Source organism: Coturnix japonica, chromosome 22 (assembly GCF_001577835.2).
Source record: "Coturnix japonica isolate 7356 chromosome 22, Coturnix japonica 2.1, whole genome shotgun sequence".
NCBI lineage: Eukaryota > Metazoa > Chordata > Aves > Galliformes > Phasianidae > Coturnix > Coturnix japonica.
The window spans coordinates 2,303,868-2,326,085 of NC_029537.1; the positions used below are offsets into that span (position 1 = coordinate 2,303,868).

The following is a 22,218-nucleotide window of genomic DNA, read 5'->3' on the forward strand; positions in this document are numbered from 1 at the left end:
TCTCCCCTTTCTTATCCCCATTTTCCCTGTTTTCCCCCATTTTTCCCCCCATTTTCCCCATTTTTGTGTCCTTTTGCTGCAGGCTCTACCCGAGCTCTCTCCACCACAGCTCTTGTGCCATCTGCCGACTGAAGGCTGCCTGCAACAAGCAGCTCTGCTCACACCCAGCACTGCCTCCTGCAGCTCCCATGCCTCCTTCCCTCCTTGCATTGCATTGCATTGCATTGCAAGCGTCCTCAGGAACTTAATCACAGCAAAGATGAGAAAGCCCCGCTCTCTGCTCATTCCCCAAGCACTGAAAATATCATTTTTAGAGGGTTGTGGGGGAGAAAAGGGGACTTTGAATCCCTTCCATCCAGCCACACACCAAATTATTCATGCCAACACCAAAAAGTCCCGTTTAAATATAACTCTCAGCTCAGAGAAGGGCAGCACGCTGCTCCCCATCATCAATCAGTGCTTTTATCTCCCGAGTGCGGAGCAGTGAATCCCAAACCCCTTCAGCCTCATTCCCTATGGGGAAAGGAACACTGGGATGTTGGGTTGGGGAAGGGGGGGGGAATTATTGCCCTACTTTCCCTTCGCTTCTCAGTGCTGAGCTCTTGCAAGGCTGGAGCTGCATCTCTCCAGCGGCCAAGCAGAGGGCACTGCTGCCCTAAAGTTCGGGCATCGCTGCTACAGGGCTCTGGGAACTCATCCGTCTGCGTAATCGCTCTGATTTCAACAGGTTACCCCCCAAAATCCGGTAGGAATAGATAAAGGGTGGTGATGAGAAGCAGCCCCTCAGCCCCTGAGTGATGGTCCCGTGGAGAAGCAAAGAAGCTCCGGTTTGGCTCAGCAGGTGAATAATTGACTAATATTGGGGCTGGAAGGAGATAAATAGAGGGCATTCAGCCCTGCACCCCTCCTGCCTTTATTTCACTTCATTTCACGGCCCAGCTGTGGTTTCAGCCCACTGAAAAGCCTTCTGCAGTTTCATCCTCACAATGCTTTGAGTGCAGACCCTCCTGCATCATTCAGTGCCACATTTCCAGACCCTCAAATGCTCCAGCAGCACAACAGCACCTCAATGAGCTCGATGAGAACACCAGAAAGCAGAAACCACACGAGAAACCTCCATAAGAATCCAGTTCAGATGAGCCAGAAGGATTCTCCTCCTGATTCCACTTAACCTAGTTAAAACAAGAGGCAATATCAATATCCCCTTGTGTGGATGCAATGAAATTAGCCCTTTCAGCATGGAATGGGATGAGGAGCAGGGATCCTGCCCTGCAATAATCTCCATTTTCCTTTCTTTCTCCCCCAGCCCAGCAGCCCTGAGAGCACCCCCAGCCAAATGCCATCAATCTCTGCTGGGTGCCATCCTGAGGGGCAGATAAAGGTGCTCACCCCAATTCCTTCCTGCTCATCTCACTCTCAGCCAAGCATTTTACCTTGGCGCCGGCTGACATCAACAAGGCAAGGTGTAATGTTACTGCCTGTTTGCTCTGCCTGTTGGTGTTATTCGGGTCCCATTTAGACGTGGCAATGAGCGCAGTGGGGCTAAGGCTCCTTAGGTTAAAGGGGATTGAGCAGCAGCAAACCTGGATTGTGGGTACCGTGGGTAGGACAATCTGGGTATGTACCCAGCTTTAATTGGTTTAAATGGTTTAGAGTGGTCGTAGGCACGGATTGATGGTTCGACTGGATGATCTTAGTCATCTTTCTAACCTTAATGATTCCATGATTCTATGAAATGAGCTGCAACATTTGGGATGCAGGCAAACAAAAAAGGGGGGTATTTATCACCATCAAATCCTCACTTGAAGATGAGCCCCAATCCATCCAGTCCATATATTTCCTTTGTGCTGGGAAATAGAGCGGTGTTGGGGCTGTCCCACAGTGATGGATGCACACCAGGCTCTGAATGAGGGATGGAACAAACCCATGTGTTACACAGAGCTGAGGACGAACCCATGGCACCTCTCTCTCCCCAACCCACTATAGTTATTTTCTCTCATGTTCCAGCCCTGAATTGGGGCTGTTCTTTGTTCAGCCCCTCTAAACAGTCGGGTTTGGGTGTGGGAGATACCGGCCCAACCCAGCCACCCTCTCTGTCAGGGCTATCAGCAAACACCAGCCCCTGGAATTTTAATTGAAAGAGTCGGACGCCCAGATAAGGCCCAGCATCACCCCACTGCCACACGGGGAAGGGTTTGGCCCATTGGCCAATATGGGGCTGCTCATGTTGTACCCATTGCAAGGCTGCCAGCCCAGTCCCATTGGGGCAGCACTGGAATGGACTGGGAGGCACTGGGGCTGTGTATGGGAATTTGGCTGTGGTTGAGGCTCACACAGCATCCCCCTCCCTTCACCGCCAGCAGGATCGAGGTGGTCTGCACTCCCACCGCCTTATCAGCCCTTATCTCCCAGAGCCACTCGCTAATGTGACCTTAATGGAGCTCAAATCGCCTCGATTTGTTTTATTGCAGCTCTGCCTCCTCCTCACTTCCCCTTGTTTTGGAAATACAGAGGGGAAGGGGGCTGGCTCCTACCCTTCCCATCCAGCTGAGTGGGGGGATGTAAGAAGGGACTATAGGGGGGCCCAGCTTGGGGTAGATCATCCTGACCCCCCTCCCAAAGGTTCGACCCGCCCTCCTTTAACCCCCCCCCCTACATCGGGACCCCCAGGTAGAGCCGCAGCAACAGGGCAGGGAGCTCACACCGATCCCCCCCGGAGGATGCTGCCCACCCCTTTCTCCGTCGAAGATATCCTCAGCCTGGAGCAAAGCAGCGCTCCCGGAGCCCCCAGGGTCCGCTGCAGCCCCTCCGGGGAGGAAGAACCGCCGTCGGGTGAGTTGGACCCCCGAACCCCCCCGGGACCTCCGGAACCAACAAACTGAGGGCAGCGGAACCTCAGCCCCGACGACGCTCGGTGCAGCCGCTGGGGGAAAACGGAGTTTTCCGCCTTTCTGATATATTACACTCCCCCTCACCCCCCACCCCCGATTTTTTTTCCCCCTTTCTTTCTACCTTCTTTATTACCCCCCTTTTTTCCCCTTTTTTTCCCCTTCCCTTCTTTTCTCCCTCTTTTTTTTTTTTTCCTTTTCTTTTTTTTCCTCCCTCTTTTCCCGTTTTTTTCCCCTCCCTTTATTCCCCCTTCGATTTTCTTTCGGGTTTTCCCCACCCGCACAGAGAGGGGGCACAAAGAAGCCCCATCTCCATCCCTTTCCCTTGGGGGGGGGGGGGGCGTAAGCACCCTTTTCTCCCCTCTCCCTGCCCCGTTCCCCCATTGCAGTGTCGCCCCCGGACCCCCACATGCCCAAACCCACCCGAACCCCCCCGGATGGGCAACGCTTGGGTTTACCCAGCCTAACAATCCCAATTCGGAGTGGCTCGTGCTGATTCAACGCTTTATTTCGATGCGCTCCTAATTGTCCCTACGGGGAGAAAGGGAAAACCACACTAAGTGACCCCCTTCAGCCTCCCCCTCCGTCCTGTGCTATTCGAAGTCGGCTGAGAGCTCTAGGGAGGGGCATCAGATGAGGACCCCCGTTTTCTTCTGTCTAAATCGGGCAAGGATTCCTTTGCTCGTGTTTCCTTAAAGCCCGGCGGCTGAGAAATGGAATTAACGGGAAAACCATTAAGAGCGGAGCTCGAGCACTGGGAGGCACTGGGATGTGTCGGCAGAGAGATGGGGAAGGGGGGGACATCCAGGGGAGGGCTCCGGAGCCTTCCAACACCCCATTTACCCATAGCCCCCCCATACCTCTCAAAACCATAATATGGTGTCCAAGGGATCCCAGTGCATCTCGCCAGCAGCGAGCAATCACTGCACAGCAATCACTGAGCAGCACAATAATAACAGCAACAGCAATAATAATACCAAGCAAACCACCTCAATTGCAACTTCTTTTAGATCTTTGAGGTTTTCTTCCTCCATTCCCAGCTTCTTCTTGCTTAAATTTGGAGAGCCATGACGTTGGGGTGCTGGAGATGAAGGCTGTGTGTGGATATTTCCATCCCTGTGGGTGCTTCCATGCCCATGGGTAAGAGCAAACTCACGTCCCCTGTGTCTCTCTGGGCTGTGGCTGCTGTGGGTGCAGCACCCATTGGTAAGAAAGCCAGAAATGGGGCATTACCCCAAATCCATGCAACAGATCCCCAAAATAAAGAGCTTTTTTTTTCCCCCTTGAATTTCCACTAAACATCATAGGGAAGAGTTATCCCAAGGGGCCCCATTCCCAATTTAATTCCCTCTTTAGAAACTCATAGGACTAGGTTGGAGTCTCTTTAGGTTTTTGGGGCCCCATTCCCAATTTATTTCCTTGTGTCATGGTTTTATTTGCAGCAGGACCATGCTGGGATCTCACTTTGCTTCGGTCTTTTCCCTCTGCAGGACAATGTCTGCTCTCCCAGCCCTTGCAATCAGACCAGCAGCAAAGTGATCCCTGCCACCACCCCAAACAACCGCAGAGGCGCAAACCTCGTGTTTTGTTCTCCCAAACTCAGGTGTTGGAATTGGAACGGCGATTCAAGCAGCAGAAATACCTCTCTGCTCTGGAAAGGGAACACTTGGCCAACGTCCTCCAGCTCACCTCCACCCAAGTGAAAATTTGGTTCCAGAATAGAAGGTACAAATGCAAAAGGCAGCGGCAGGATAGATCCCTGGAGATGGCCACCTACCCACTGCCACCACGTAGAGTGGCTGTTCCCGTGCTGGTTAGAGATGGCAAGCCTTGTTTTGGGGGTTCCCAACCCCACCTGGTTCCTTATGGGCTCACTGTCAGCCCCTACCCCTATAGCACCTACTATGGTGCCTATGGGATAAACTATGGGGTGGGATATACTGGGGTGCTCACACCATGAGCTTGGGCTCAGCACCATTTGGGATGTGGCCCAGGAAAGGGATGGGGGCATCCAAAGCCGTAATGGACAGCAGGATGTGGCACATCCATCCTCACCATCCAGCCCAAGGAAAGGAACTTTTGGTGCTGAGGATTTGGGGACCCCAGTGCCAGGGACGTTTATTTATTAGGACATAATCATGGAGCCCATCCCACCCCATAGGGATGCCCCTGTGGGATGCATAAGGATCAGATGCTGCTTTTCTTGCTAAGGGAACAGGGTCTATGCACACCACTGCGCCTTTGCTTTTCCATGAGCACTCTATTTAAGGCTTTGAGTTCTTCTCGTCTTTTGGGATATTCGTATTTCTTAATGACTTACAGGCACAGCCCAAATTAGAAACTGCCCACCTCAAAATGAGGCAGATCTCTTCCCACAAAACCCAAATCAGTCAAAATGTAATGCAATAAATGGCCATGAGGGGGTCCCCGGAGCTGAAAAACCCCAAACCAATGCTTTTGGACCAATGTTATGGGTTATTCTGCAGTCAGCATTGAAAGGAAAAGAGGACTGAGCCATGCATTGAGGACAGACCTATGGACAGATGAGTTGAGCACACGGGCAGCTCCAACATCACAGAGATTTATGGTCCAGCTGCAGGAAAATGCAATGAGCATCACTGGAATAAAAGGACTTGCTGGAAAGTGGGATATTGCCCAAATTCTGGGTGGTTCCCAGGTTTCATTCATGTGTTTTCAAATGGAAAGATGCATGTTCTGCAATATCACACCATCATGGCATAGAACAACCCATGTTGGAAGGGACCCCAAAGCTCATTGAGTCCAACTCCCTACTTCACCCAGGGCTGCCCTACATCAGAATGCAATATAATAACACATAACCTCATGACACAATATTCTGCAAACCTATTGAGTTTTTGTTCTTGAGCTTTTTGCTCTGTTGTTTGCTTGTTTGGTTGTTTGTTTTAATTACTCTGAGCATTACCATCATTATATTGATTTCACATCAGTATTGCTCTGCAACTCATGGTCTACAACAGTGGGGAATCAGTCTGGGGTTTGGGGTTGATTTCACCCCCACTGGGGTCTGCATTCCCCATTGAGCTCTAGGGATTGCCCTGGATATAAATCACATCCAGAAGTGCAGCATTCAGATCATCATCCCACTGGGATTAGGGTCGAGATGCAAAAGGTGCTCTGCTCACCCACAGCACCCATCCAAAGTGGCACCATCATATCCTAACAACCCTATTTTGACACCTCCCAAACCCTGCTTTTACCCCAAAAAGATGAACACCCTTTGGGTATCTTGCTCTTAGAATTAAGAGGAGAATAAAAGCCATGGGGTTACCCCAGCAGGGTTCAATGGGGATGGGTGTCCTGAGCAAGGCAGCAGAAGGGATTTGCTGTGCTTCAGCAGAAATCCTGCAATGCTGGGACACCAGCAAAGGGTGTAGACACGTCCCAGTCTCCAATCAGGCCCTGGAGGTTTGGCCATGGGCCCAATAAATGCTGAGCTGGAGGGTGGGGAGGCACTGAGCCTGCAGGCAGCTGGAGGAGGAAGAGGATGAGCACTGGGGTGCTGAGCCCTGGGGGGCACAGAGCCTCCAGCAGCCCCCAGCAGACCTCGTCCAGACCTCGGACGTCCTTCCTCATCCAGGACATCCTATGGGATGGGGTTGAAAATGGGGCACAGATGGATCAAGGTGGGATACCAGAGGATGGAGAGCAGCAGGATGGCCCTGGAGTGTCCCCAGCACAGCCCCACGATGTGAATGAAGGTAAGGGGGGGGTGTTGTGGGATACTTACCCTTAGAGCAGGATGAGGGTTCAGCTTTGAATTCCTCTGACCTAAACAACCCATGCATTCCCAAGTTACTCAGGCTTCAAATGCAAGGAGCATTGAGAGCAACAGCAACTGCATGCAAAGCATTCTGCAGGCAATTCAGCTAACTCAAAGCACAGGAGCAACCTCCAACTTTGGTTATTAAAAAGCCTAGAGGATGCATTTCTGCAATAGCAAGCTTAAGATTCCTTTTAATGCAAATGCAACCCTTGGTGCAGCTGTTGGGTGCTGCTGCTGCTGTACTTACAGTGCATTGATTGCAGCTCACTGTTGCACTTGCTGCTTGTTTTCCTGCATGCTCAGCACCAGCTGCAATGCTTTGCTCCTGCCTGTTGCACTGCAGACTATGTGTATATGCTGGTTCTCAGCACCAGTTGCAACGCTCTGCTCCTACCTATTGCATTGCATATAATGCGTGTTATGCACATCAGCCTTACTCCTATAGAAACAACCCCAGCAGCACCTCCTTTTAGCATGCAGTGGCTAAACCTGCAGAAGCAGCGTGCTGCAAATCGCATGCAATTGCATTAAAACTCAGATGCAGTGCAGCTTTGAGCTGTGCAATGGGAGCAGCTGAGCTGCAACATCCAATAAGCAAAGCTGAGCTTGCTAAGAGAGACCTTGCAAGGGGAATCTGGGCTCTCTGTGTCGCTTCTGTTAATAGAAGCTCCTATATAAAAGTGAATAAAGGGCTGGAGAGGTTTGCACAGCTTACAGGTGATGCTGTAAAAATCCCAATGGCACCTTGTATGCAACAGCAGAGCCTCGAGATGTCACCAGCAATGAAAAATGGCCCTTTTGGGGGTTGCTTTTTCCTTGTAGGAGCTAAAAGAGGGGGTTGTTTGGGAGAAAATAGCTCCCTTGGATGAGATTAAGTCTATCAAGCAGAGAAATCACTGTGTTGGAGGATCTCCAGGGTGGTGGGGAGGTTTTGCTCTATAGGAAGGGGTAGGAAAGGGGAAAAATAAGTAGGGAAATCAGAGGTTTGGGTGATGGGAAAATGAGAAAACAAGTGATTGGGGCGATGAAAACAGAGGAAATAAGTGATGTGGGTGATGAAAAGCAAGGAGAAAACGTGATTTGTGAATATTTTGCTCTGTGGAAGTGAATGGAAAAGGAGAAATGTGAGTAATGACAGAACAAGTGACTTGGGTGATGAAAATGGAGGAAACAAATGATTTGGGTGAGCAAAAGTAAGGAGATAAGGGGTCTGGGCAACTAGAAAGCAAGGAGGAAAGTGGCTTCTGAATGCTTCACTCTATGGAGAGGATAAGAAAGAAAGAAGTGAGGAAATAGGCAGTCTGGATGGTGAAAATACTGAGAGAAAAAGTGATTTGGGTGATGAAAACCCAAATAACCCAGAGTTTGGGGCAGTTCTCAGTGTGTGATGCTCAGCCCTCTCCCCTTACAGATGCTGATAACTCCCCATGCAGCCATGATCCACCCCAGAAGGTGCTGCCCAGACCCCCCCGGCCAGCAAAGCGCTCACGGGCAGCCTTCACCCACAGCCAAGTGTTGGAGCTGGAGAGGAACTTCAGCCGCCAGAAGTACCTGTCAGCCCCTGAACGTGCCCACCTGGCCCAGAACCTGCAGCTGAGTGAGACACAGGTGAAGATCTGGTTCCAGAACCGCCGCTACAAGACCAAGAGGAGAGCGGGGGGCTCCAGCCTGGAGGTTGGGACCACTCATAAAGCATCTATTCTACCCCCAGCCCCACTGCTGGCACTACATGGGGCTGCTCGCTGCCTGCCCTGCCTCTGTTACTGGAGCCCTGCTGTGTGGTGAGAGCTGTGCATGGTGTGTTTTTTAGCCCACCCCCCTCATGCCATGGTGCCCTTGGCCATGTTGATTCAGAGATGTCGACTTCGAGTGTCCTCTTGTGCAGTTCCAGCCTCTGTCATCGTGAGAGTTTTAGCCAAAGAAATCAGAAATGATCAAAAATTAAAGATCCAGATTATAATTATTATTACTATTATTATTGCTATTATTATTATTACTATTATCAATAATAAATCCCCGAAGCTTTTACTAGGCTCAATCTGCAGCAAAGAATCCCAGGCGATGCTCAGCACCCTCTCATTGCATCACCACCCTTTCTCAGTGCCAGGCTTTTAGCCAGAGAAACAAAAAGCCCTACAAACTAAACATCCTCAAAGCTTCTAACAGTGATCAAACAGGGCACTGTTTTGGGGGCAGAAAGCAAGATATGATGAGTGCCTGTAAAAACACAGTCCCCCATCCATCCCTCTGCTTATACCCCCAATTCTTTGCCCCCCATCACTGATTGGGTGAAGCACAACAGCTCACCCCATACACCAGCTGTTTCATCTCAAAAAATATCTGCATTTCCACCTGCAATCCATCAATTGCAAATCTCCCCCAAGGATTCCATATGTGTTGGGTTTAGGGGGCATTCAGCCCCACATTGCTGCAAGCAACAAAGGCCCACAGGTTCCCAGTGGGCACAGAGCTGCTGTTGGTGCTCCCTGATGCCACCAATGCCATTGAAGAGAGGGAATCCGTGCCAACAGGTGCTGGGAATGGGAACAATAGAGCAGTGACAGACGGGTTTTGCATATCCGGGTGCTGGAACACTCACATATAGTCTGGTTAAAATAGCAGCAGCTCAAAGAGTTCAACTTTTACAAACCTCCCCAGGGCCAAGGCTGAAGGGTGACAATTCTGCTTGCAAAGCTCGCTCACAGACGTAGCAAATGCGAAGCTATGGGGTAGGAGGATGGGGCAGGGAATGTGCAAAGCAAACCTTTGCGGTGGATACTCAGTTGCTAACGCCATAAAAGCTGTTGGCTCTGCTTGGAGGACAGCGGTCTGAAGTATCCCAAAGACACTCCTATCTGCAGATAGCACTTTCTCCCAGCTCTCTGGCAATGTGTTGCAATGTGGCTCCTGCACAGCCCTGCTCTTATCCACTTTGCTTGGAACAAAGGAGTCCTTGTGCTCCTCCAGGGGAGGACATCCTGCAGAATCCACCCTGGGATGCTGCTGAATGCAGGGATACAATGTTTGCACCCATAGAAAGGATGGGATGGGGATGGCACCGCATTCTTTGCGCAGCGAAAAGTTCTACTGTTGCGTTGGGAGGGACCAAATTAACCCCATTTGTCATAGATAGGAAAATTAGATTTCAACTCAACTTCTTGGATGGGTTTTTTGGGGACAAACTTTGTCCTTTTTGTGCCATTGCTTTTTCCCCCCCCCCACTTGTTGTTTCAGCCCCTTAAAACATCCCTTTGTGGCTTAAACACTCAAATGCTCCACACTTAACTTTGCTGATAAAGCCCAATGCAGATAGTTGCTATTTTTTGTACATATATTTTGATACTGTTTTATCCAATGCATGTTGTCCTCTGGAATAAAGAGCTCAGAACCTTTGTTAAGAACGAGCTGCCTCAGTTAGTTCCTTGCTCTGGGTTTGGGTTTTTTTCACTAGTTTCTATTTCTGCCATGAAATCACCACCATCTTCTCCAACAAGTATCTACTGTGAATGTTGCACCAACATCACCATTAGCAAATCACTGCTCATCACTGTTCCTATGTCCCCAGCACCAAGCACTGCTGCATCACTCACCTAATATCCCATTAACTGCCATCCATATTATAAGCATAAAACAAGTGACCATTCCCCCAGAAGGAAGAGTGAAACATGTTCTTATCACCCCCAATCTTCCTGCAATCCCACAGTTTAACCTCAGTCACCGTGGCCTCCAAATGTTGGTCCTAACGTTCCCAGAGCCCTGCTCCCAGGTTTGCTTTCTGCCCTAAAAGCCCAAAGCAATGCCGAGGAGATGCCCAAGTCCTGCAGTTGGGCTTTCTCCTTTCTTAGCACAAACTATAGGAATCATAGAATCATTAAGGTTGGAAAGGACCACTAAGGTAACCAACTCCAACCATCAGCCCACCCCCTCCACTCCCATAGAACCATATGATTGTTAAGGTTGAAAAAGACCTCTAAGATCATCCCCAAACCCAACCCCAAACCAACCCCACCATGCCCCCAAGTGCCTCATCATTTTCTAAACCCCTCCAGGGACAATGACTCCCTAAAACCCCCCTGCTACAACTTAAGGCCATCACCTCTCATCTTATAGGGCTGTAACGATGACCAAACAACCCAAGATTGTCCAAGCACCAACCCCAAGGGGAACACCGTGGCAGGTTTCCTGGTGATAACTGACCCCTTTATTCATAGTGAAAAGGAAAATCCCACCCAACCAATGAAGGCATGGAGTTTTAATCAGCCCTAACAGAACAGAACTCCTGTTTTTGCGTGGCCAGAAACAGAAAGCATCATTTAACATCTGTCAATTAGCATCACGCTCCGCCGCGAACGTATCCGTCAAGATTAAACACCGCCTAATGCTGACATAACATTTTCACTCGCTTGTGCCAAATCATTTATTAAAGCTTACCAAAAAGAAAAAAAAAAGAAAAAAAAAGAAAAGAAACAGGGCTGCCTTTGGATAATGTAACTGTTGACTAACATTTGCATGCAATAAACCACATTCTTGGCAAGAACACATCGGGATTGTGGCCAACAAAAATCTTCGTCTTGACCTACGCAACGTTTGCAAAGCAGAGCAGTGGGAATGGGTTTGCTGCAAGGAGCTGTGAGCAGGGGAGGCAGAATGCAGCAACACCCAAAGTGATGTCAGAGCAGCATCCCCCCAGTTTCGGTACCCAATTATGGGGAAGGTGCTTTGGAAGGGAAAACAGCAAATCTTTTGGGTAGTGTGATGCTTCCCAAGGAGAGAGGTGAGCAAATGCACAAAGCACCAGGATTTAGAGCTCTTCAAAACCCTTGAGGATATTCAATATTTACTATTCTGACACTGGATGCTCTTGTCATCCAAGGAAACACTTGATCTCTTTCTAATCCCACTCTGCAGTAAGGATATCTCTTGGAGGGCACAAGGCAGACCATGCTAAGAGCTGTCCCAAGGCAGCTGCCGCAGGCCAAGCCATTATTGCCACCACAACATGGGACATGTTGGTTCTGCCTGCCCTGGGGAAATGAGAACTGCTAATCACTGCGACGTGTGAGTTTTGGCCGTAGCAATGGGATTTCAGCTTGCCCAGAGGGATGGTCCATGCATGGTCTATGTGTGGTCCATGCACCTTGCAGGGATCCAGGTGAGTGATGGAGGCATAGGAAGAGTTGAGCAGATTTTCACCACAGTGAAAAACCAAGAAGGAGAGAAAATGAAAACAAAGTTATGGGTTTTTTTCTGCTTTTTTAGAGCCCTTTGAGAAGTGGCAGAACACAGCTCTCCAAATTGGCTCCCATTGCATTCCTGTGCAAACCTCCTTTATTGTCTACCACAAAAAGGCATCCAAGGTACATTCCTCCTCTTTCTTCTGTTATGGACTGAACATAAATGGGTTAAATTTGGGATGGAAAGCTCCAGATTTGGAGGAAAAGTGAAAAGAAAAAGGGTTTCAGAGCCATTTACTTGGAGTCTGAGCTCTGGGTTTGTTGTGTTATCCCAAAAAGAAGAAAGTGGGGGCTAAGAGGACACCACATCAGTTCAATATGGCCCCACCATGGGCCCCCAGACCACAGTAGTACCCCAAATCCCTCAAAGGGCTGCTAGGCACTTCAGTCAAAAACATATTCCAAAGCAATTATGTTGTCTCTCTATGCAGAAATAACAGCTTAATAGCAAGGAGAAGTGGTAAGGATCAGGGGAGGGTGATGCTCATGCTGCTGCTTTGGCTCAGTTCTATTCCCACTTTTTCCTTTTCCATTGCCATGATCTGGGTTTCAAAGAGCCAGCACCACACACGAGCTCCCCACCAACTTGCTGTGCTCAGAGATTTTTTGCAGCAAGCAGCTTTGAGGAAAAGCAGATTATTTCTCAAGCATCCCACTGCTCCAGGCAATGCAGCCTCTGAGGGCTCACAATCAGCCCATTTTCCCTGGGAATGAGCACAAAACATGGATAGAAGCAAGGAAACTGCACTTTCCCGTGGTACTTTCCCACCCATTAGCAGGTGAACACCAAGGGGTCCTCCTCGTGCCATGGCGGAAAGCAGAGGGATTAGGGCAAGTCTCTCTGCAAACAGAGCCTGGGTGGGGGCAGCCAGGGCTGCAGGGTGCTGTGCTGGAGATTTGTGGGATTTACACAGGGCAGAACTGCTCTCAGGTCCACCCAGCACAGCTTCCTCTGCGGGAGGATGTCCGAAAGCTTTGCAAACACTGCGGTGCCAGCTACAGGTTTTGCAATCAAATTTTCTACCCACTGGGTATGAAGCGAGCAAAGCTTGGGCTCCTTTTATACCAACCAGATATTAGTAATCCCATATCTGCCTGCTGGGTATCTATGAGAAACATAGAATCATAAAGGTTGGACAAGACCACTAAGGCCACCATCTCCAACCTTCAAGCCAAGTATCACAGAGTAAGGTTGGAAAAGACCTCCAAGGTCACCAAGTCCAAATCCAACCCAGTCCATCATGCCCAATGACCACGTCTCTCATTGACACATCTTCACAGTTCTTGAGCAGCTCCAAGGACAACGGCTCCATCACTTCCCTGAGCAGCCAGAGAAGAAATTTCCCCTAATATCCAGTCTAAGCCTTCCCTGGCCCAACTTAGAGCTCTTGCCCCATGACTAATGATGCTGATGATACGACGTCATTGATGATGCAAGTATAAAGAGGTACCAAATCCAGCACAATTCAGATAGTTTCCAACCTCAATCCAGGACCAGTCACTCCATAAGCTTAATTATACAAGGAGCTGACAAAGCAGAGCAGCCAACAGAGCTGAACCCAAATCCACAACTTCATCCCCCATCAGCACAGGCAATGGGGAAACATGACTTCTTATTATGGACTTGATGATCTTAGTGGTCTTTTCCAATCTTATTGACCCTATGATTCTAACTTTGGGGCAACCATTCTAGAGCTGGAGCTGGGGAGCCTTTGTGAGGTAAGGTGAGTGCAGATGGATGGTGGATGACCTGCTAAAATTGGTCAGTATTTGGGGCTGAAATTAGTTCTCACCTCTATATCCACCTGCAACAAGGGCTCTACAACAGCTTTACACCTGTTGAACCCAGAGGAAAACACTTTCAGATGGATCTGGCTTTGAAAGGAGTTAAGTCTGGCGGATAAATACAAATGTTTTTATTCCTTTTGTGCACAGAGTAAGATAGCAGGGGAAGGTGTGGCCGGAAAACCTTTCACTCCGTGTGCTGCATCTTGTCATCCAAGGTAAACACGCAGCTTAATGAGATTTCAAGAGGGAAAAGGTGAGATATTTGCCTTTATGTTCATTACCCTTTAGAGCAGGAACAATATTTGATGAGAAACAAAGAATTGGGCAAACGAGATGATAATCGCACGCGGTGAACAAACACAGCCCAGATCCTGGATTAATCAAATGACTTCAGTGGGAACCTCAAAGGCTTTGGTGGTGCACAAAGCATTGCAGCCAATGGGGACACCACCACTAGGGACATGGCTGTGGCCATCACCACCATCCAACACATCACAGCTTATATTTGGGGTTTTTTTCTCATTTTCTGCTTATCTCACATATCTACACACCCCCAGAAAAGCCATTTGTTTGGGTGTTTGTAGAAGGCAGGCTGTATAAGAAGAAGGGATTTATTTATTGGTGCCCACTCAGTGCTTCCATATGATGAAAGAACAGAGCAAAGCAGATATCCAGCATCCTACAGCTCCTTGCTGCAGGAAATCCGACAAGTTTAAGGGCTTGCTATAGCCTACTGGATAAATAACACAAAAATACCCCTCAAAGGATATTTACACAATAATCTGTACCAGTTCCAAAGAAACCATTAGTGTCAATTAGAGAAACAAATCCTCTTTGGAACATGCAGCTTTTCACAGAAAAAGAAACATTTTGCCTCATTAATGACCCGTCATGCTTTAAGACATGCTTGAGCACTTTGGGGTTGAAGGCAGACTTACTCCATGTATGGAAGATACAGTGAAATCAGATAGTTATCAGTGTTAGAGATAACAGACCCTTCCTTAAAGCTGCAATAGAATACTTAGGCCTGTTACCAGCTCCATAGCATCCCCACACCTTCCTACACACATATGTGTATATAGTATATATATTATTTATTACCTTTTTCTCCATATCCACCAACTCAAACTCAATCCACCATCACCAGCCCTTCAGAACCCAAACCCCACCACTCAGCACTGCACTACACATGGGAAAAGGGGATTTAATACTGACCACAGAACACAAATAGGAACATCCAGCAGCCCAAAACATCTTGCTGGGTTTCAATAGCACTTTATCTTTCCATCTTGTCTCACCAGCACATCTCCACCCTGGGACACCGATGGGCAGCTGCACCTCCTTTATTTGCATTGAAGATTATAAAATTAACATGCAAGCTGCCCTCCTGTGTCTGAATAACAGCAGCCAATGCCAAACCCATGGTTTGAAGTCACAGTGAGATCCATACAGCCCTGCATCAGCACCTTGAGGTGTCGACATGGCAGTGAGTCATGGAAACTGCACCAATACATCGTCTCCATTTTCTTGAGTGAAGAGCTGCCCTGTAAATGACACATTCCCCATTGGAATGTGATGGAATCATGCATTCCTTCAACCCAGCAGCACACCCGGTGTCTCTACCCAATCTGTTTTCCTTGCATGTGGGAAAAGCTGCTTTGCTTTGCTGCCCAGCATGTGCATCTTCACTCTGCAAATCCCAGCAGCAGAAGGAAACCCATTCCCAAACACTCCATCAGCTCCCAGAGGAGCACCAGCCCACAAGATGCACAGGCCAAGCTTGCAAAACCACCATAAAACAAAACAAATAAATGACTTAACAGGATTTGCTTCCTTGAGAGCAATAGTGAAGAGCTTTACACCACGAGACACCACTAGAAGGCACCAGTTCCCCAGCACAAAGCCAAGAACAACCACCAGCCCCAAGCCAAGGAGGACGAAAATCAGAATATATATTATATATATATATATTTTATTATTTCCTTGAGTTCCAGTGACACAACTGTAGCAGCATCTCACAGACGAACTCCTGCAATGTTAAATATACATCGAGAGAACACATTAAATTCCAAGGCAGGCCAAAAAACAAAAAACCAAACAACCAAACAAAAAAATAATACCAACAACAAAACTGCAGACAAAGTTTCTCATCCTCCCTTAAATACATGTGCGTTTGTTGCAGATAAAGCAGCAGTACACGATTCACATACCAGGTTAAAATAAAACTTCAGACTCGCAGCGAAACTTTCAAACAACACAAGGAGAGATGAAGAGCTTTGGTGGTGGGGCTCTAATGCAGGGATCCAGCAAGAAACCCATTAAATTTCTGCAATTTTTAGACCATTTGGGCACAGCTGTCCCATTTTCAATTGGTTTTACCCAATACCCGAGGTGATCTGCAGAGATCTATGAACAATCAAGTGTTCCTTGCTCTCAGCAGCACAACCTGGTTGCTCAGCACTTGGGAGGCAACCAGACATGCATGAATTTTCTGGACAGAGATGGGGTGCTCATTTTGGGATGCTCAGCACACAACCAATGCAACGAGCTCAGCCTCTGTGTCCTGACCCACAACTCTCTCCAAGTGCAGAAAAGCCACAGTGATGTAAAGCAAAGCAAAGAGGACGATGCATCAAGGGCTGTGGGCTGAGCCACCTAAAGCTGCACCAAAAGAGCTGTTAACCTCCACATTATGCAACAATAGCAATAAAGTGACCCTAGATTATCACCCACCCATCTCCAATGGACAACGTTCATGCAGTTCTGGTTCCTGTTAGTGACTCTCCAGTTTCTCAAGTCAACAGAAATGGAAGAAAAGAACCAAAAAACATCCAAACCCAACAGCTGGCTGGAGCATCTCCAGCCTGAAGGACCATGGTGTGCACAAGAGCTGGAAGCTTTCTCCAGAAAAACCCTGCAAATCGAGGTTAAGTTTTGCACTTCAAGACAAAGGATTCATTCAACACAGTGATTCGCTCAGCTTAAGTGACAAAAAGGCATCGAGGACCTCCTTGCATCATTGGCACAGAGCTAATTGTAATTACACAAGGCACATGCAGCACCGCCCAGCTTCTCCAAATAACGGAGCGGAAGGTTTGGCTCTGTTTAGTGTCATCCTGGCTGATGTTTGCCAGTCCAAATGTATCTGAAGATACACCCATGGCAGAGCAGAAGCTGCCAGTGTCACAGTGGTGAGGGGATGGGACCAGCCCCAATCATCAGCTGCTCACAGCAGGGTGAGCTCCATAAACAATCAAGGTTTCCCCATGTACAATCAAGACCTGACAAATGGTGTCCTCCAAACCCCAAAATCAATCAAATTTGTCATCAAAAACGACCCAAAGGACAGCACTAAAAAAAAGCCCCACTCTCTGCAAGGCAAGACACCAAGTTGAGAAGCCAACTGGAGTAGACCTGTCCTCTCAAAGGGGGAATCTGGGGGCTCTCTACCCCCATACAAGGGTCTTACTCCAATAATGAGCATTTCTACAAAGGATGTGTTGGGAAGAGCCATTCCCAGCAGGAGCAATAAGGCAGATCCCCTTCAGAGCAGGCATAACATTGCTGAACACAAACCCCAGCATTCTGCAGCAGCAAATCCAAAGCCACCCTCCTTTGAGCAGAATCAGGGCTTCAGTGATAGAAACATACAAATAAGTTAAGAGAGGAGGAGCAAAGCCAGTTCCAGCTATCACACACCATAAAAATGTACCATTAGAAAAGCGTCTGAAAAATACTCTTCCTTTAAATTCTACATCTTTAAGAGTCTCCTTGTTAAAAAAAATTGGCTTTTTTTTTCCCCATCCCAAGGTATTTTGTGGGGTGCCCCTCCTGGTGTCCTTCAGTCTCCCATAGGGGTGTCCCCATTCCTTCTCCCCCAGCCCCCAGAAAGACTCCAGGGTTTCCTAAGTCCCTCAACACTCATATAATACCACTGCCTGGGGACTAAATGCTGTGTAATTAAAGCCAATCTGGCTATAAAAATAAATGCTTTCATGTCTTCCTTGCACGTGAGGGAAGAATTTAGCCCTTTTTAAGCAGCTCAGCATCTAGCTGTAGTTGTATTAAAAATAACAAACAAACACCCCAAAAACAAATACCTATATAGAAAAATAAAGGATAAACATTATCCAACTATTTAATATTTTATATAAAAGTTCTATGATAGGGTATTCTGCTGTAAAAAAAAACCAAACAAACAGCCTAGGTTATATAACCTAGGATTTCTGGTAAGGAGTAAACTACAACTTCAAGCTTAGAGAAAAAAAAAATCAATTATTTCGGCTCTCCAAAATAAAGTTATTAAATATATATATTATTATAAGTATTTCATAAACTATTGTTTAAGCAACGAGGGGAACACGTGGCTGAGGACCACAGGAAAGTGGTGTCAGCTGTGATCCCCCCTATCTTCCCCAAGGACCTGGTGTGTTAGTGGCACATGTAGAGGGCATATTACGTCCTTCAAAGGGATGTTCTCTTTTCCAGCTTGTGCTTTGTGAGAAAGTACTTAAAGAACTCATACACCGACCACGCGATGGCTGTTGAAGGGATCTGGTAGATGACACGTGCTTGTACCCCTCGGAAATACCCCGCGATGCCCCCCAGCTGATAGACAGTCCTAAAGGCATTGGCCATGCCTGAGAGGTGCCCAGTGATGTTAAGTGAACTCAACGCTGTGTTTTCTTGGGTGTTGAGCAAGGTCTTGCAGACGTCCAATGGGGTGGTGGCAGCAGCAGCCACAGCCCCCGCTACGGCCCCCGAGCAGACGTGGGATAGCGGGTGGTACTCCCTGCGTGGGTTCACCCTCTCCTGCATGAACTCGTAGGTGATGAAGTGGATGGCCTGGAAGGGGATGTTCATGGTGAGCTGGGTGGTGTAGCTGCGGTAGAAGGCACCAAAGCCTTCCGTTTTCTGCACTGTCCTCACACACTGCCAGACGGATTTGTAGGGGGAGTTGAACATCTGCATCCGCTGCTTCACCACTGCTCCGGGAAACATCCAACGTGGCACCAAAGGAATAAGGATTAGTTAGATGAGGGCTTTGCCAATGGACATCCCAACACCCAGACCAAGCGCTGCTCCGCGCATCAGCCATGCAGACCCAGCATCCCCTTCCAAACCCATGAAGAAGCATTTCTGCAGTCATCCACTCCTTATATGCAAACTTTTAGCTCAACACACCCTCTACATCCCCTGCCCTAAAACCCAGAAAGCATGGGAAGAGGTCAGCTCTGGTCTGGTTTAGTCTACAAGTTCATGGTCAACATATTCCTCAGTCCTCAATAAGGAGCCCTTATATCAGGCTACAATGACATCAGGTCAGATGGATGAGGGTACAGAGCTCATCTGTGGCAACACATGTCTTCAGTAAAAGGTTATTTATTCTGATTCAAAAGAATTTTAAGCATTAAGAACAGTTTTTCCGAGGTTTTTCACTGCTTTTTGTCCAGCTCAGGAGCCGAGTACACTAACACACAACAGCAGTCCAGCCAATCGATTTTAGATGCATTTTACTGTTGGTTCTTCTATCAATAGACATCCCCCAGGAAAGCAGAGAAGCTGGTTGAAGCCCACCACCAGCTGGTAGAACCCTAAGGCTGCTCTACTGCTTGGGCAGCATGACTAGAACTGCTCTGTTTGCCCAGAGCTTTTCGAAAACCACAGTCACTACTACAAGCAAAGATTTAAAGGCAGAGCATGGCGTGACTCAAGCTCCTGCAATTAAAGAAGCCAGGCAGTCCTGGGCAGGAGTTCTCCCTTTCAGAAAGTGGGCAGCATCCCCACAGCAAAGGGCTGGGTGGCCCTGAGGCTGCTCAGGGTCTTTGTGTAGGTCACCATTACCTTCAGCTGGATTCATCACTGCATCATGGAGCAACGTGGCCACGCTCCCAGCTATACCTGCAAGACAAAAGCATCCTTCAGCAATCTGGGGAGCAAAGTGCCACCTGTAACACAGCACCCAGTAACACAATTGGTTTCCAGAATGGAAAAACCCAAGTAGGGCAGCCCAGCACAAGCCAGCTCCGGCCGCGTCACGTTGGCTACTCCCAACAACTCACAGGGCTTTGCCTACACAAGACTTCACCAGCTTTATTCAGCCTACACCGGACTGAAGAATGAGCAATGGTTAGAACTGGCTCGCTGCATCTTTAATTAGGCATTTTTCAGCCATTTAAGCACTAATTGCACAGATTCTGCAAACATCTAGCCAGCCATTAATGACTCTGCAGGACGGCCTCGAGCCACACCTTCCCCTTTGAAGTTTCCATTGACTTTCAGTCACATTTTACTAACGCAGAGCTCAGCTTTCCCATGGGTATCAAAAGCCTGCAGCTACTTGAAGGGCAGGCACAGGAAAGCAACAAGGAAAAGGATTATTCTACTCTTTATTGAGTTGGTTGGGTCAAGTCAAGTGGGCACTGCCACATATTGCCACCATCACATCACAGCAACTCAAGTAATGGCAAATAATATTATGTATTTTGATACATTGCCTAAACACAGCCCTATGAACAGCAAAAAAATATGCAGCCATGCTTTCAGTTTTGATAAAGGAACTTGAGAGTTTGTTTCAAGACTATGAAGAAAATACAATGTTTTCAACTGTTTTCATTCAGTGTAAATACGTTCTTTTTTAAGTGGAATGTATAGAGTTGCAATCAGATATTCAACTCAAAAACCTGATTATGTCCCTTGACCAGACTTCTATAAGAAAAAAGAAATACAGTCTGCCTTATCATCGCTTTTGGTAGCATGTACATTTGTGAATAACTAGTCAATGATGAGGCACAGGAAGAGAAAATGAGATCAAAAATCCCTAATGAACTTCTTGAGACATTACAGCACTGAAATTGCTGCCATCAAACCAGAGATTGGAGCATTAGTCTCACAAAAACATCAAATATCCCGTTGGTTTTATGGTTTCATTGACCTTTTTTTCCCCTTTTGCTGTCTTAATAAAAATATTAAGAATTAAATGTTATTTAAATACATTATATATTTTAATGAGGGCTGCTCCAAAAGTAATGCCTCCTGTTTTATGGTGTCGCATTGTGATGTCAGAGGTGGATGTTGGCGGTATGGCACTAGAGGTCGAATCTCCCCAATGACACCCCATAACATTGTACTTCTGTGTGACAGATGGCAGCAGAGAGGCAGTCTGACAAAGCAGAATCTGATATAGAAGAGCATATGGAGCAAAGGAGTGGGGAATAAAATAGCACCAACATTCAAGGATGCTACAGAGACCAAACAGAGGGTGTGAGTACAAGGAGGGGTGGGTGGGCCATTTCAGCACTGGACAGCGACAGGGGACCACCAATGCTGGTGCAGGTTTTGATGAGCATGGATGACAAGCATGACTTGGTTCAATGCTGGTGAACACATACAGCTGATGATAATATGTTGAAAAATAGTGTTTTGTAGCTGAGAAGCTGCTCTATCAAGCAGAGCTACTGCACTTAGTGTAGCTGTTGTAGTTTCCATAGAAATAACTAGAAGGCATTACATTCAGAGCAACCTACTTGTACTTAGCCCAAGCTAATTCAAGCCCAGGCAAGCCAACAGGCTGGATGCTGATGAGATAACAGCATCTTCTGCATGACCTCTTCAACATGTCAGGATGCTGCCTGTTATTATCTCTGTATCGAGTCCTCAGAGCAAAAACCTCCAATTATTTATTGTGTGGAACCACCCAGCTCTCAGCACTTGGTGCAAAGCAAACATAAGGGAGGTTATGCACAAGATTTCTTTTTTTTTTTTAATGCAATAAAATAAACTAAAAAATACCATTGGCCAAGTGGCTGTTTCCTCCATGTTGGATGGTATCACTGAGAGACTTTTTCATTTTCTCATAGCAAGCGAAGTACATGGCATGGGCAGGGCCAGCCCCCAGCATGGTGACATTGATACCACGTAAAGGCCTCCAGAAACCTTCAGTCAGGATCATCTTTTTAAGGGCTTCATACACACTCCGGTACTGGGCCTTGGGGTCAGGCTGCAGGCTCTGCATCCGTGTCTGCAACAAAGCACATAGGAAAGAGATGCCTCAGTTACCTGTGCTCAGTGCAACATGTGAGACTTCCAAGATTCAGACCCACATGGGCCCCACTGACCCAAACAGATCATAGAGTCTAACTACTGACTCTACATAAAACCACCCTAAGATCCTTTGCTTTCCTTTGATTCATTGCTGAGCCCACCCAGAGCACCCACGGAACCCCAATGCACCCAGGTCCCATTTACCCACACTTCTGCAAGAACAACCCCACAAAGTCCACGCTTTCATTGCAACATCAACGTGTTAGAAGTCCACCAGTGGATGTGTAACCTCTGCTCTTGTTTATGCACGGGGGAATTAAGTGCAATTGTTCAAAAGACAAAGGTGAAGAAACACAGCCAAGGCTCTAATTGCCTCCTGCTTGCAACACTCCGTCTCTGCCCCAGCGTGTTCCTCCTGCAATTGCTCACTGCTTTGATGCCCACGTGGAGTTATAGGGCA

At 47.7% G+C, this 22,218-nt stretch overlaps 3 protein-coding genes across 3 annotated transcripts; 2 read left to right on the forward strand and 1 right to left on the reverse strand.

The window, feature by feature from the left end:
* Positions 1-1,657: 1,657 nt before the first annotated feature.
* NKX2-6 (NK2 homeobox 6) lies at positions 1,658-5,838 on the forward strand. The gene is made up of 2 exons (XM_015883008.2): positions 1,658-2,832; positions 4,379-5,838. Exons 1-2 carry the CDS (start codon positions 2,436-2,438, stop codon positions 4,846-4,848), a joined length of 867 nt encoding a protein of 288 aa, XP_015738494.1. The 5' UTR covers positions 1,658-2,435; the 3' UTR covers positions 4,849-5,838.
* A 435-nt stretch (positions 5,839-6,273) lies between these two features.
* Positions 6,274-10,094, forward strand: NKX3-1 (NK3 homeobox 1). The gene is made up of 2 exons (XM_015883010.2): positions 6,274-6,628; positions 8,105-10,094. The coding sequence occupies exons 1-2, from the start codon at positions 6,415-6,417 to the stop codon at positions 8,476-8,478; spliced, it is 588 nt and encodes a 195-aa protein (XP_015738496.1). The 5' UTR covers positions 6,274-6,414; the 3' UTR covers positions 8,479-10,094.
* Positions 10,095-15,666: 5,572 nt separating this feature from the next.
* SLC25A37 (solute carrier family 25 member 37) lies at positions 15,667-21,735 on the reverse strand. Its single transcript, XM_015883009.2, has 3 exons — positions 21,507-21,735; positions 19,560-19,616; positions 15,667-18,700 (listed from the first exon to the last, which is right to left on the reverse strand). The coding sequence occupies exons 1-3, from the start codon at positions 21,727-21,729 to the stop codon at positions 18,180-18,182; spliced, it is 801 nt and encodes a 266-aa protein (XP_015738495.1). The 5' UTR covers positions 21,730-21,735; the 3' UTR covers positions 15,667-18,179.
* Between the last annotated feature and the right edge of the window lie 483 nt (positions 21,736-22,218).